Source organism: Lissotriton helveticus, chromosome 11, assembly GCF_964261635.1.
Source record: "Lissotriton helveticus chromosome 11, aLisHel1.1, whole genome shotgun sequence".
Lineage (NCBI taxonomy): Eukaryota > Metazoa > Chordata > Amphibia > Caudata > Salamandridae > Lissotriton > Lissotriton helveticus.
The window spans coordinates 1,048,699,106-1,048,715,929 of NC_136072.1; the positions used below are offsets into that span (position 1 = coordinate 1,048,699,106).

The following is a 16,824-nucleotide window of genomic DNA, read 5'->3' on the forward strand; positions in this document are numbered from 1 at the left end:
ATCTCCGCCTCGCTCCTTCTAAACGCCCCAGCCCACTCTTCTAACGCAAACGAAGCCGCCGCCAACCTCACCCTATGGTTATCCAACACCGCCGACACCTTAGCACCACTGAAAAAACGTCAAAGCAAACCTGGCAGCAAGAAGGCCTCATGGTTCAACGATGATCTTAAGAAGTCCAAGAAACTCTGCCGCTCCCTTGAAAAGGCCTGGAAAAAAGACCCAAACACTAGCACCAAGGACGCCTTCAAAAACGCCACCCGCACTCACCACCAACTAATCCGAAAAGCCAAGAAAACTGCATTCAAGGATCGACTTGACAACAACACCCACAACAGCAAGGAACTTTTCAACATCGTCAAGGAATTTTCCAATCCCTCGGCCAACTCCAACGACATCACCCCCTCTCAAGCCCTCTGCGACTCCCTAGCCTCATTCTTCCACAACAAGATTGCAGACATCCACAACAGCTTTGACAACCAACCCGGAAACCAACCCACCCTACCATTTGCTGAACATTCTCCCCCCGTGAACACCCTTAACGACTGGAACCCAATCTCCACTGAGGACACAATTCGCCTGATGAATTCCATCCACTCAGGATCCCCCACAGACCCATGTCCTCACTACATCTTCAACAAAGCAGACTCCGTCATAGCACCGCACCTCCGAGACGTCATCAACTGCTCCTTCAACTCCGCCACCTTCCCGGAAGACTGGAAACACGCTGAACTCACCGCCCTTCTGAAAAAACCCACAGCGGACCCCACCGAACTCAAAAATTACCGTCCCATCTCGCTCCTTCCATTCCCGGCCAAAGTCATCGAGAAAGCTATCAACAACCAGCTCGCCGCCTTCCTCGAAGCCAACAAATCCCTCGACTCCTCACAATCCGGCTTCCGAGCAAAACACAGCACTGAGACCGCCCTCATCACAGCAACAGATGACATTCGAACTCTACTGGACAATGGAGACACAGTCGCCCTCATCCTCCTCGACCTCTCTGCAGCATTCGACACAGTCTGCCACAGCACCCTTTTACAACGCCTCAATAACATCGGAATCCAAGGAAAAGCACTTGAATGGATCACCTCGTTCCTCTCCGGAAGAACCCAGAGAGTCCGCCTCCCACCATTCAAGTCCGAGGCCACTGAAGTCATCTGTGGCGTACCACAAGGATCCTCACTCAGCCCCACCCTCTTCAACGTATACATGAGCCCCCTCGCGGCCATCGCCCGCCAACACAACCTCAACATCATCTCTTACGCGGATGACACTCAACTAATCCTTTCTCTCACCAATGACCCCAGCACCGCCAAAACTAACCTACACGAAGGAATGAAAGAAGTTGCCGAATGGATGAAACAAAGCCGTCTGAAACTGAACTCAGATAAAACAGAAGTCCTCATCTTAGGTACATCCCCCTCTGCATGGGACGACTCCTGGTGGCCGGAAGCCCTCGGAAAAGCACCCATCCCGACAGACCACGCACGGAACCTAGGCGTCATCCTGGATTCTTCACTCTCAATGAACAGACAAGTCAGCGCCGTATCCTCTTCCTGCTTCAACATTCTTCGCATGCTCAGAAAAACATTTCGCTGGATCCCCACCGAAACAAGGAAAACAGTCACCCATGCTCTGGTCACGAGCCGACTGGACTACGGAAACACCCTCTACGCAAGCACTACCGCTAAACTCCAGAAGAAACTCCAACGAATCCAAAACGCCTCAGCCAGGATCATATTAGACATCCCACGCAACGAACACATCTCTGGTCACCTTAAAGACCTCCATTGGCTACCCGTCAATAAGAGGATCACTTTCCGTCTGCTAACCCACGCACACAAATCACTCTACGACATCGGACCAGAATGCCTCAACTCACGACTGTCCTTTTACACCCCCTCCCGCCAACTACGTTCTTCCAGCCAAGCCCTCGCCACGGTACCTCGCATCAACAAGACCACCATGGGAGGCCGATCCTTCTCATACCTGGCTGCTAAAACATGGAACTCACTCCCCGCTTACCTTCGCCTTACCCAGAACCACCTAGCATTCAGAAAGCAACTTAAAACGTGGATATTTGACAAGTAATCCTCCTCCCCTTTCTAAGCGCCTTGAGACCCTCTGGGTATGTAGTGCGCTATATAAATTCTCTGACTTGACTTGACATCTTTTGTGTATGGTCCTGAAGGCTATCTTTTTGCTTTTGCCTTAGATCACACACCGTCTCAGTGTGAAGCTGTGATTTCAGTGCCACTCATTCCCGCCGGATTCATCAGAAGTAAACACAGCAACATATTTTAGGGAAGGGGGGGTTTCAGTTGATGCCCAGAGTGTATCATCAGCAGTCCAACACCACTACAGTAGTGTGGTCCCTGAAGACATGGTGCTCTCAGGCACCTATTACTCTATTGCACAGATATCACCCGTAAGCTGCACAGTGGATTAATGTATTTGACGAAGAGAACAGTGCACATTAGCATTTTTGCTCAGTTGTTGAAGCATAGACAATACTTTTCTTATTGACTTTGCATTTTGAAGTTTTCATTTCTCCAGGCGCTATAAATAACAGATGCTGCTATTAGTTTAGTGCGATACCAAGGGGGATGATGGACGGAGTGTTTGAGCAAATCAAATACTCACCCCCAGTCAACTGATCCGGGTTTCATCCATCATCATTCTTTAGCTCACTCCACCACCCCAGTTCAGACATGGCCATATGCAAATCAGTCTGACCCTGTGCCTCATGTGAACAGTCCAAACTGGAATGGCATGGTGAGCAAAAAAACAATGGATTTAGGCCCAGATTCTGTACTGGGGTGAACATGACATTGTTCTGGATTCTGCCCATCATTAGTTCTTTTTGCATTGCTTAGTTTAATGGCATACATTTTGCATGCCTCAAAATGCAATAAGACAAAGATTCAAGTCGGTGCTGTTTAACTCGAGCCTTCTAGCCACGCCAGATAGGCATACGACGTCACCACAGCAATGTTTCCATGTCATGTTCAAATTGGCTCTACTCTTCACGGTATTGTTCCTGTTGCTTTGTATATGTAATATATTTTCCCTGTTCTCGTCGTACAACAGTCCTTGTCATACTGTTTTCCTCCTTCTATACGTGTTATGTGGTCTTGTATGTTCCAAGTGCTCCTGCACACACGGAAATATACAAGAATTGATATGAAAAGTTCACTTTTCACTCAGTTAGGTACACAATGACCCCTTACACACCATAATTAGGCACACATTTTAATGGCACACTGGCATGGAAATGGCAGTGTCCTCTTTTTACACACTGAAGTACTTTTTAGTGTGGGATCCTCTTTCTCGCGGCTTGTCTTCATGCCAGGTCTGCTGCTTCATTACCTGGTTTCTCTGGGCATTGTCAGGCAGACAGAAATCGGCACTGCCTGCAACCTCTATCAGAAAAGGACCATGGAAGTCTTCTGCACTGTAGGAAGCAATTAGCACTTCTTATGTGCGTCAGCCTGTCTGGTTGGTTATCATCGATTGTGTGTTGCAGGTCTAGCTATGCTCTATGTAAGTTATGGGAGAAATGGCTGCCTTGCACAAAAGCAGGAAGAGGCAGGAAAATTTGGCTTGTCACTTTTGTGACTTTTCCTGTGCTCCCTTTTTGATATGTTACAGCAGCTGTTGCAAGTGCTCCTTTCTAGGGCTTAAGATAATCTTCAGAAACGGATGGTACAAATCTAGAGCAAAGTGCTTGAAATGCAAATTCATTTAGCAATCAAATTTTGCTCAATGCGAGCTAGAGATCCGATCCTTTGCCAATCTGCTACACCGCTGCCATCACTGTGCCATACAGCTATCTGACTCATAACCTCTGGATTTTACCTTCCAACTATTGACAGAGTGAGGCAAACTCTGAGCTAGGCGGTGGGGAATGGGGGTCCGGTAGCAAGTATTCTGTGCGCTGGGTTCAAATCATTCACACTGGTTTCTGACCACATGCCAGTGCATCCCAAAATATTCCTGCAAATTGAAACTAAGAGCCTGAAGTATAAATCTTTTTTTATGTTGCAAATTCTAGGATTTGCAAACTTCTAAGATTGGTGAACACCAAACCGTGTGTTCTTTGTGGGTTAGCAGTCTTGTTGACTGCCACAGTACACCTTGCGACCCTTACTTAATCACAAATCCATAGAGGCTTGTAATGGCTGTGCCTCTCTCCATTGCGAGTCGGGGTGAAATGTATCAGTTGAAACCTTAATTTTGGTTGCATACCCTTTATCTGTTAACAAGACCCTAAAGGGAGTAGTAAAGCATTCACAAAGTTGAATTTGTACCCAAGAGATAGCTTCTCCTTTGCTCACCCCTATGCCTGCAACAAGCACTGACAAACAGTCGCCAGAGATATCTGCATTCCTGTTCAAGGTCCTTCACACAACGCCTACTTTACTTGTACAAATGTAAATGTACTTGGTACACCCGGTAATCTTCAGAATCTGGGCTTGTATTATGTTAAAGATATCCTGATTCTGTTAGAAGCAAATTTACAACACATTGTAACTCAATAAAAGGCTAAAACATAATTTTCCTTCGTTGACCTAATCAATGGGATGGGAAGAAAATTGTACACCTCTTAATTACAAGATGGAAACAAGTACACACCAATATTATGAATAGACTGGGTCTATTTTTTCAACACAATATCATGAATCACAGAAGTGTGTCCCTAATGGAGAGTTATAACAGTGTGGTGCTTGTGAAGCAGCCATAGGACAAAAGACAGTCGGGGAAACCATCAAAATCTTGGTATACAATGATACCTAAATGTACATTGGCAAGCATTAACTCAATGTTTATTCCCATTCCTCATTGTAATTAATCAAACATTAAAGTATTTAGATGTCAACATTTTGACCCAATTAAAGATGATTTAGGATAAAGTCTTCATCAGTACAAAAGGAATTGCTGCACCCTCTATAAAAGAAATGTGTGATGAGTGTTGTATCTATAAGGTAGTAGACACAGACTATCAATGTACATACGTTTTAACACTTAGCCTAATTTTCTTATAGAATGAGGCATACCATATAATAAAAAAAAGGGGACAAATAATATCCTCTATGGCAGTGGACCAAGCAATTTTGTCCTACAAGGTGTTCAAAGATGATCATCACTTATTGATTAAACAGGACAACTCTGTGGCACTGGTGTTCATGGGGAATTCCTCACTAAACAATAAGTAAGTTTCTGGGCCATTGGCCTCTATGATTTTTTATGGACATAAGAAAATAACTTGCGAGCCTACTGCCGTGCAGTAACGAAAACTGACCTAACTCGGAGAGCTGGTGTTCCACAACATGGCAGCGTATTGTGTCGTAGTACACCAGGAATGCTCCAAATTCTTATATAAGGGGCGTAACAGCTTTACAGAAAGTTATAGTGGGGAAAAAAGGTTGCTGTCCCTCATACTCCATTCAGATATTGACAAGAAATCCCAGAGGCTCCTGCATCATACATATTAATTAGGCTGGAGTTTTTACGACTGCATGAGTATTTTGCACTGCTGCATGCGAGTACAACAGTCGCAGTGCAACAGGAAAGGTCAGGTCGCAAACCAGTTGCCATGCAAACAAACTGAACAGATTGTGATATAAAGTTTGTGCATCAAGACCGAAACACTTGCACAAGTCTGAAGATAATAAGGTGTATCCATCCCAAATTTAAAATAATCCTGCTACAATGTTCTGTTACTTTCAGTTTCAGGTGCGTGCAGGGACTAATGTTTCAAAAAAATGTAACATAAAATGTGACCAGCAATATTATGCGCTGGGCACGTGACATGCATGTGGGTTCTGACACCTCTGTAATGTGCTGCAATGACTGCATGGACCATGGTGTTTGAACTAATGGTCGTATGGTGGCTTCCTGGCAGGTCCACTTGGCCTGCCATCACTTCAAGGTCGATAAAATGAATACCATTTAAGGTGCTTAATCTTTATGCCTAGGCTTCATCGTCAGCAGGAGAGCACTTGTGGTGGATCTGTGTGCCCAATAATGCAGGTTGATTTTGCTACTGGTCAAATTGCTCAGCAGTGGTATTTCATCTTATCTAGGGATTACCTTATAGCCCAGAATTTGTTCTTGCATGAGCCAACAGCCTGTGAGAGTGTTTACAAACTTGAGGGTTTGCACGCCAAGTGGGGGAGTGCGACCAGTTGACTTTTACATCAAGCATTGGAAAGCTTGTGAAGAAAACCTTGCCATTATAAATATCTAATGCACCTTTTTGACGCTTCTGTTTCTGTTTCATAGAATCAAAGGCTGGTGGGTGTCGCATCATTATGTTTCAACATTTCTTTCTGGCGTGATGTTGACATGGTAAGTGACTCCGGTTCTGCAATCTCTACCTGTACAGCTAGGTTATTGACATATTTTCATATCATTTGACTACGACATTCCCCTTATTGTTTCTTCCTACGAGCACCCTATTTTGTCTTCGATGCCATTAGGTAAGTGGCTAATTCCCATGCAGACGGGGCGCAGCCGTGTGTGTCGCTCCATCACCCACCCAGAGCCTCTGCTGATCTCCTGGTTGACTGCAGGATGCAAGATCATTGCAGTGAAATCTGTTAGATAGAGTTGTCTTGCCCCCTGGAACCAAGCTTTTAGTAGAGGAGCCAAGTATACACGGGCAACCCAATATCTCTAGCAACATGATTAATCCTATAGAGATTCGATAAAGCAATGATTCTTCCAGAGTTTGGGCTATCTATAAACAACCTTATTTATATGGGTACACATAGATTGTAGCCATTGAACCCGTCTTTTTCAGCATTCATTTCAGTAGTTCTTTTGATTCAGGACTGCTCCACTTCTTCAATTAAATAAATTAATTGGTCTACTGCCTTAAAAGCCATGGTAGGCAAGCGGCCATTTTGGCGTTTTTTCTGCTTACCTAAGCACCTTAACTTTGGCACCTATAGACTTTATACTTTCTTTCCTGTTACTATAGAATAGATGCTACTCTTCCTAAATGCTATTACATGATGCTGACACAACTTCTGCCTTGTGCGTTTAAATTTTTCACGTTTAACACTGGAGCACTGTGTCGTCACATGTTCATGTTTTTTATTCAATTCAATTGCTTTATTTAAATAACCTGCATCATAAAAGCATTGTGCAGCACTTGTACAGTGAATAAAAGCCAGTAAATCAGTGGGAATAATTATTTGATACATTATTGGACTAGAGATTGTGCTTACACAGTGTTTTTAGACTTCATGTTGCACCACCGAGCATACAAACAGTTCTCTAAAAGCTATGCACACGAGTTTCTGCAATCATACCATAAAATCATGCATGTATTAAAAACAAGTGTATAAAAGAAAGCATAAAAACGAAGTTCAACCCAACGATGTTCTATAAAGTACCAGTGCTTTATCATTCTGAAGAGACTTTCTTGGGGTAAGGTGACGTCCTGGTCATGTCTAGGATTTAATGAATGCGGCATCCCGCTCAAGGCTTTTTGCCTACTTAATAAACACATTCTATTATGTTTGATAACACAACATAATGCCACAACTGTACAATACACACATTGCACCACACAAATTCCACGGCCCAGGCCCTTCTAACACATCGCACACCTTCACCCCTCACCATCATTCAATTCCTTTGTGATATGTTTAATTTGCTGAATCAATATTCTTACTGTTGTTTACAATATATGGATAAATTGTAGTTTCACCAATCAAAGTTTTTTTCTGAGTTGTGTTTTATAGTATCTGTTTTATTTTTGGTTGAAATAACTAACAAATGCAGCGGTCTTGGCATACAATTCTTGTGTACTCTAATAACAAAAATTGTTTATAAATAGCCCCAAAGCAACCATTGTGTTTTTTTTTTTAATGACCTGGCCCCAGTCCAGCATATTTCATCAGCTCTTTTGTGGATTGTTCCACCCACGTCAAGTGTCTGCCCTTTCCTCTCTCCAAAAACCCCTCCTCCCACCGCCCTCACACAGTAATCACAAGTGGACTATTCAACTCATTCAGGTTTTGACATAACGTTTCCGAACAATGTAGGGCTGCCTCCTTTATGGTAACCTGTTTAATGCAATTCTCAAGGCAGGGTCCTAATACAGCTGAAACAGTTTTCTTTATCTTAAGCCCTCTCTACCCCCCACCATCAGATATAAAAGTGAGGCCATGTGACATTGTTTTCTGAGTAAATATGGACGCAAAACTTTGTTCATAGGATACAGGTGCATTAGCCAAAGCGTCTTTGTTGCTGAAAGAAGATTTCCCCCCTCTGTCTCACTCCACCGAGACAGATAGTTGAACTCTCTTCCGCTGTGTCTTTACTCGCTAGGGAAAGTGATACTCTATCCATTTAGTACTTTCTTAACTGAAAGGCTGTATTGGTTAGCGTCACTTTAGAATATTACAGTAATATCTGTTCAGTTTGCAAATCTCATCTCTTTCGGTAATCAATGTTTTATGTCTTTGGGTCAAGTACTAAGTCTGCTTTTGTTGTGTGTGAAAGAAGTCCTACTAATCCTCTGCGGTATTCTTCAGTACGGCTAGTAAAAAGGACCCACCCTGCAGATTGAAAGGCATTGCATGCATGTTTTGTTTATTCATGTTGAATAGATGGTCATTTTGCTTTAGGAGAACTAAACCATGTTCTATTTCTTTTTTTTTTTTTTCTTTTTTGTTTCTCGTTTCTCGCAGGCCAAATGGACTAATGTACCAAATGTTTCGCAATCAGTTTTTGGCGTTTTCAATTTATCAGAGTGAGTACATTACCACCCTTTTCGATTTATCTATTCCGTAACCCTTTTACCATAAGATTTTACTTTGAATCTATGGTTATTTGTGCTGTTGAGTTCTAGCTTAAATACTAAACCCTTTATCATGGACTGATTTTTTTGAAAATGGCTTTTTATAACTTGCTCAAGCATTAGCTCTTGAGTACTGGGGCCAAAGCGAAGCTTCTCACGGGGTCTACTAAATCTTTCAGGTTGCGTACAGTTCCTACAATATTATTACCAGAGTGGCTGCCTCTACAGATTACGTGCATTAGGTGAAAGAAACCATCTGGACCTTACAGTCGGTAAGCACAGCCTATTACATTTGTTTTCTCCTTTTGCTCTGTTTCTTTGTCTGCAAGGATGCGCCCTGGGTGAATATGGGGATTGCTGGGCGAATATCAGTGATCAGAGTAGAGGAAATACAAATTCAGCAATCTTTCAAAAGCAAACACCTGTGTTGTCAATTTTAGAAATTGGATGTCTGTGAGCCATGTAGTATTTTTGTAGCTGTAGTTTTTATCTACTAAACAGTAGCAGGGAATTGAAATGCAGGCTGTATGGGATTTTAAAAGTTTGAGTTGGGATGCAGACAGTAATTGTTTCTCTGCACAAGACTTGAATAATCGGATACAATGACGTGAGTAATAATATTTTCATATATTGGCTCATGTAATTAGCTGGAAGAAGAAAGGCTCGTTTCTTAAATACAGATAAGCTTATGGCTGGTCATTGTGCTTGTCCTCTGACATGTTACATCAGTTGGAAAGGAGGCGGTAGCTAAATTCAACATTCCTTTTTTGAAAAGTTGAGGTGTGTAGCTTTGCGGTAATGTCTGATGATGACGTGCTCCAGTGCAAAATGGAGAAAGGGTAACAAACCAGTCTGCTTGTTCCCTCCAGAAACAACAGATGGCTTTCCCTCTACAAAATTAATATTTGTTTACTTCTCCCTTCACATATTTCTATTAATGAAAAGCTCGCCCTTCTTTCTCATGTCAAGGTGCTCCTCAACCTCCTTCTTTGGCCCACTCTCTAGCGATCGGTTTGCTCTCTCAACTTCTGAGCTACAAACCCCGCCCATTGTTTACCATTGGTAGCCTTTGCTTTCACTCATTTTGTTTGCTTATTTTTCGGTGGTTAACCTTCCTCCTTTTGTTGTTTTCTCTTCCTTGGAGCATAGCCTCTTTACCTTCCTTTTGATTGGCTAGTATCTTCACACTGTTCTAATTTAGGGAGCATTTTTTTTCTTTTGCATTAAGCACTCCATTAAAGAGTGTGGGTTTTCTAGCTCTCTCATATCTGCTGCTCTCCCGCCAATACCCACTGCCCTTTTTGTTCTTATTCACAGCCACCAGTCACACCTCTGTTACTCCTCTATACCCCACCACCAACCACCCTGATGTTACGCCCCCCCTTCACCCACCCACGGAATCACCCTTCTCTACAACCCTTGCTCTCGACGTCTGAAAAAAAAAAAAAAAAAAAAAAAAAAGTTTTTGTTTATTTAGTTCGTTTATTTTTTGAGAGCCCAACAGTAGCAATTTGCTGCTGGGCTAGTCTGCATTCCAAAAATCTTTTGTGCTCCTGTGTTACTTATCCTCTAAGCAAAAAAACAAGGGTTCCCTTTTCCTGGTTATACGTGACAGATTGGCCAAGCCTTGTGGTCCTTACTGTGAAATCCTAATTTCTAATGGCCTATGAGTATCATCAAATTTGAGTCCCACTCCACAAAGTAGCACATTTACAATAATATCATCAGTATAGATCATTAGCTTTTCCCACATGAGTATTCATAATTAAATGCAATTTCAGATCTGCATCAAAAGTAAACAAAAGATATTGGAAAGAGATTTTACAATTTTCATAGATGAGGTTTATTGTAGCCAAAACAAGCCAATGTTTTACCTTCATTAACATTTCATTTAAAATTACTTCAAGAAAAAGCACACAGACAGTTTGTGTGCTTTTTCTTGAAGTAATTTTAAATGAAAAGGAATGTAATATTCATATATTTTTTAATAAATTGTATGTGTTGATTTGTTTTTATGAAATGTTAATGTAGATCTATACTGATATTATTGTAAATTTGCGTATCACATATCCATTCCCTTTTCTTTGCAAAGGGTGTCTCCTCATATATATTTTTATTACTATTACTATTTTTATTTACTGCTCTCCCCCTCCTCTGTTGGTTCCGTACCCCTTAGTCTTTCACTTAATGCAGTTAATTTGATTTTTTGGGAGTGTCATTCGGCTGTCGGTTATGGCCAGGCCACTCCACATTGCTAAAAGCACTATCACGCAAATATAATAGAACTTTTTTATTTGTCGATCCAAGCGGTGTCCGCCTTCTTGGAACAGTAAATTAAAATTTAAAAAAGGCACCTGTCATTCCTTATGAATGCGCATTCCCATTGACACGTGCATAAGTCATCAAGCATGTACATGCCTACATAATGACGCAGGCATTTTGTCTTCTTTATTTTATTCTTTTTTTGCTGATGCTGCACAGCATTGTCAGAAAACATTTATACTTTTATATGAAGTGCTGTGGTTACCTGCAAATGAGATGAAGCTGTATGGAAAATGTAGGTGATTACACTAATTCCCTTCCACACAGAATATTCTGCTACTCTCTGGGGATGTGCACAAAGGATGATATTGATCTCTGAGGTAGTGGATAGTTTTTTTCTTTCTACAACCCTGATTCTAGAAAATTCTCCCAACTTCAAAGAATGACTTTAACCACATTTTGTCCTCACCTGGGAACTTGTGTGATTGTCTGAGGCCTGTAATGCTATTCTATAGTATTCCCAGCATGACGTCTGATTCAGCTGTTTGCAGCATTCATATGTGGTGTGTTTGTTTTCCAGTTAGCCTTAAGATAATTTTGCAGTGGCTGGATTGTTGGTCATTTCATATTTCCCTTTTGGTTTCATGGACCGGATACCAATATTTTGTGATTCGTTTTTGGAATTTTCTGACTAAGTACATCACCGTCCTTTTCTAGTCAGCTGACACCTTTATCCTTCTTCCCTGAGTTTTATTCTTTGTTCAGGCGAGCTGGGTTCAAGTTTGAATGAAGCAAGGTGGCATAGGAGAAAGTGAAATAAGGATAAATCCTGGTTTTAGAGGTGAAGAAAAGTGATTTATGATTCAATTTTCTTGGGAACCTGAGCCACAGGAGAGATGTCTTGGGGGCAAGAGACTTTCAGGCACATATGCGTGTCCTCAGGTTCTAAATGTTGGAGTGGTTAAAAGAGAGCCGATGAATTCATTATAAAAATTGAATGTTTTAGGAGACAGATTCTTTCCTTGGGGCATTTCCTGCAGAACATATGTTTGTTTATATTTTTTTGCTGGTTTTCATTTCATAACTAGGAAATCCAGCTGAGAACTGTTCCATTTATCCCAGTTTTATCTTGAGGGATCTAATAGTAGATCTAGCATTGTCCCTATATTGTGTGTGGGAACTTTTTATAATTGGAAGAGTTCATTGCTGGTGATAAATGACAATTGGGATCACCCACTGTAATTCCCCCAGAGATATATTTTTAGTAGACGATACCGGAGTTGTGATTAATTTTAGCACTTGTACTATGAAGGTTTAATTGTTCCATCAAAGATGGTATATCAAATGCTTTGTCGTGGGAATTACGTCAGTGGTCTTCAGTTATACAGGCAGGCACTGCAAAGTTTGAAAAGGGCCGCCTTTCAACCATTTAACTTGCATTGACTGTCTTTGTAAACTAGCAACTCCTGGTCCCATGGTGTAGTATAGAAATCCAGTGGGATGAGATGTAAATTTGCACAAAGGATTCACTCAGCCATGTTTTCAATAGGAAGTGCCAAAGGTTTTCACTAATATAAAATGTGCAATCTTGATCCGACATTTATTTGCAGATGTGCTCTTTATTTCTTTTATCTTTTTGCTACTATTATGCCCCATGCAGGAACAAGGAACGCCATTAAGTGCTTTGAACATACTGTGGGCTTAAAGTTATTTGCCAAATCTTCCCCATCACATCAGTAGTTTCTTCAAAAAATCTGCTCTTGTACCAAAATGTGTATTATGTTCTTAGACCTTAATTTCAGGTCTGGTGGGAGGTAAGAAATGGGAGGTATCGACCTAGTACTTCATTCACTAAACATTTATCAACTATAGCATACATTCAAACCACTGAAGTAAGATCTTCCAAAATAAACCTTTTGTTCATATCCAGCGAAGATATTTTCGATCAACTCCCAGACTTTGGATATCCCTGTTGGACTTCACGCTGGTTGGATTGCATCAACTCCCTTTCAGGACTAAAGTTTCCTTGCTGCTGCCAGATTACTGAAGATGTTCATCTTGATTGCATCCCTGACTCACAATTTAGCTGTGAACCACTGTCTGCCCTTGAGCAGACATGGACCACAGCCCTGAGTGATGAGGCTCAAGTCTGGAAAAGCGTGAACTCTTGTGTCGCCCCATTCCAACCAGCCTGGAAACCGAGTCATGATGTTGTTAGAGGTTGATCAGGACGGTCTCCAGTAGCCTTGCCTGCCAACCTCCTGGTTGGCAGGAGTGGTCCTTAACCACCATCATGTCAGTGTTGCTGTACTGCCACTTGCAAGTACACAGACTACTGTGTCTGAAAATACCAGGATTCTCTTCTCCCTGGCCTGCTCCTTGTTCTCCAGTATTTCTGCCTTAGCTTCCAAGTTACAATTACACATTTCTCAAATTTGATACATCCGAAAATTGCACCCTTTGACTTTCCTCTCTTTTTCACTCGCCTTTTCAGAGAGTCCATCCGCTTATCGGGGATCCCACCTCAAATTCTGTGGTCACCACTCAGCCTTTGGTTTCCAAGAGTGCAGTGTAACAGAGGGAGTGAGATTTTTTGATGGTGAAGATATCGGAGGAACATCAGACAGATTTATGAAGATAGCTGCCTGCCTGTGGTAGCTTTTTTGTGCAGATTATTACACCTATAGGAATGAGGATCGACGAGTCCTCTAGCCGAGAATTTTTCTTATGTTTGACCTTTCATTGTAGTTAAGCAACTTAAGGATATGCTTGTTGAAAAGCATAGACGTGGTTCTCCAGGTTCTACTATCTTTTAAGTTTTTTGGCCTGTTTTGCAATAGGAGGAAGGAACATGACTAGTGGACAAATATTCAATTTTGTTCCTATGGAATTCTGAAGGGAGATCACATTTGCTCTGATTCAAATAAGGGGACTAGGGGCCAGATGTAGGTAAAGTACATGTTCGAGGCATGTGGGCTGCTAAATTCATATCTTAGCATTAGATCGCCGCCTAGTGTTGGGCTCGGATGATCGCACATTGTTGTCCTGGAAGAGTCTTCGAAGTATCCTGAGATAGGTGGCTCCTCCCCTGGACTACAGTGCGCATGGGCATCGGCTCCATCCCCAGATTGTTTTTTTCCGCCATTGGGTTCGGATGTGGTCTCGACGTCTTACTGTCGGAACCAAGAAAAACTAACTTTTAGCGGCCAAAAGGCCTCGATTTTCTTGCGTCGGTATTGTCTGCGCACGGTCTCGAGTCTTCCGTCTCTTGGAGCCGGAATAAGCGGAGTTTTCTTCGCTCTCGGAACTTTGATGCCTTCTCATCGCGACACGACTGCAAAACTTTTCGGACATGGAGCGGAGCCCGTTTAAGTACTGCCCGCTCTGTGGGTCCAAGTACCCACACATCGATCTACACCCCGTGTGTAACAAATGCCTTTCGCCTGACCACGACGACGGCAAGTGCAAGTTGTGTGCACAGTTCCGCTCAAAGAAGACTCTCAAGCTTCGGCGCGCGGTGCGCATGGAAGCTAAACAAGCGGCCCCGGATCCGGAGAACATCTTCGGCGACCAGGACGAAGAGGACCAGGGTCATCATCTCCAAATCTCCCCACCCGAGACGGAGGTCGAGGCGGATCCGGGAGACGACGACGGAGTCGTGGGTCAAGGCCTTGAATACGTCGACGAGGTAGGAGACGACGATGAGATTTATGGGGCCGCGGCAGACAGCTCGGGGGACGAGCTCTGCCCCGAAGGTTACGAGGATACTGACCGGGACACGGGATCGCCTGTCGGCCTTACCCAAGACCCGTTGCCGCAAGCCACAGCCCCGCCTTCGGGCCCGGCCACGGACTTACTTGCTGGGCAGACTGTTTCGAAACCGAAACCGAAACCGAAACCATCGGGATCGACAACACCTAAAATGGCCGACCCGAAAACGAAACCGAAACTTAAGGACTCGAGTGTCCCTAAGATGGCTGCCGTGCCGGTGAAAACGACGGTGCCCGCTACCCCATCGACTCCGTCGACCTCCGGTCCGCAGAAGTCGAAGAAGTCCGTCGATTCCGATGCTGCAAAATCGAAACCGACGCCAGAGGAGGGGTCCTCCAAGAAAGATGGTCGGCACGGGTCAGCGGCTACGACGCCGTCCAAGCCCGCCAAAGTCTGCTCCAAGGAGGCTACGCAGGCACACGGAAAGAAGTCTGCGCCCCGAACACAGGAATCGGAGGCGGTAAAGACAGGATCCGCGCCCAAAGCGCACAAGGACGTCGGATCCGAGGGAAAGATCAGACCATCCTCGTCAGCGCCGACACAAACTGCGAGTGAGGCGTCCCCCATAGCCGAATCGCTGCAAAGAATCAGGGAGAAGGCCTTTGCCCCGTCGGCTCCGATACCATCGCCGCAGCCGCTAAAGGACACTCCAGCAAAGCCTTCTGGGAAACTTCTCTTTATTTTGCCGCCAAAGGAGGCGCCGAAAGCATTTTCAACCAAATCGGCACCGAAACAGGTGATTTCTTCACCGACTGGCCCGCTTCCACGTCGGGTACTCGAATCAGAGGACGATTCAGAGCATTTCATCGACGCTGACACAGGCAAACTGACCCTCTATAAGAGGAAAATCACTTCGGAGCCAGTGGACTCCTATGTCATCCCACTAAAGAAGAAGAGGGTGCCCCTTGACGCCTCAGGCCTCACGGAACCAATCCAGCCTCCTCCGAGACGGAGCCCTACTCCCTCCCCAGAACACTCTGCGGGTGAGGGGTATGATGAGGACGAGCAGTACAATTTCCCTATCAATGAACCTGATGCACAACCGGATTCATATGATGACACTGGTGACCAGAACACCCAAGGTGTGGGGCAGGACCCGCAGCTTTTTAATGCACGTGCATCCCCGACTGAGGATTCAGCAGGTTTTCATGCACTACTCGAAAGGGCGGCAGCCAATCATGATGTGGACATGCATGCCGACCCGGTTGAGGAAGACTTCCTTTTCGACACTTTTTCAGTCTCTGAAAGGACAGTAAAGACACTGCCTATGCTTAAAGGAGTCCTCAAGCATGCTGGGGACATATTTAAGGAGCCTACAAGAGCGAGAGTGGTCAACCCTCGCATTGAAAAAAAGTACAGACCTGCACCTGCAGACCCCGCATACATCCGGGGACAATTGCCACTGGACTCTCTTGTGGTCGCCAATGCCAGGAAACGTGCCAACTGACAGACAACGGATGAAGCTCCTCCCCCGGATAAGGAGTCCAAAGTGCTAGAGGCAGGGGGCAAAAGAGTAGCTGCACAGGCATCAAACTTTTGGCGCATCGCCAATACACAGGCACTCTTGGCGCGTTACGATAGGGCGCACTACGACACCCTAGAACAGATTGTACAACACCTGCCTCCACAGTTCCAAGAAGCCACCCAACTGCTCATTGAGGAAGGAAAGCTAATCTCAAACGCAGCCATCAAGTGTGCACTTGACGCTGCGGACACAGCTGCTAGAGCTATCAACACTAGCGTTATGCTGAGACGACAAGCGTGGCTCCGCATCTCAGGGTTTAAACCGGATATTCAGACAACAATCCTTAATCAGCCAGTCAATCCTGATAGTCTGTTTGGTCCAGATGTTGACACCACCCTAGAGAAAATAAAGAAGGACACAGAAACTGCTAAGTCCATGGGGGCCCTGCAGTCACAACAGTTTCGTGGCAGCAATTTTCGTCGCTCAGGTGCACGTGGAGTCACCAGAGGAC

At 44.0% G+C, this 16,824-nt stretch overlaps 1 protein-coding gene across 2 annotated transcripts in view; it reads left to right on the forward strand.

Moving 5' to 3' along the window:
- Nucleotides 1–16,824, forward strand: part of TMEM120B (transmembrane protein 120B) — a 155,572-nt gene that overhangs the window by 89,478 nt on the left and 49,270 nt on the right. For both annotated transcript variants that reach the window (XM_078667534.1, XM_078667533.1), the window contains 3 exons: nucleotides 6,286–6,351; nucleotides 8,706–8,767; nucleotides 8,995–9,087. In XM_078667534.1, the coding sequence (XP_078523660.1) occupies nucleotides 6,286–6,351; nucleotides 8,706–8,767; nucleotides 8,995–9,087 (221 nt within the window). The remainder of the gene's footprint in view (nucleotides 1–6,285; nucleotides 6,352–8,705; nucleotides 8,768–8,994; nucleotides 9,088–16,824) is intronic.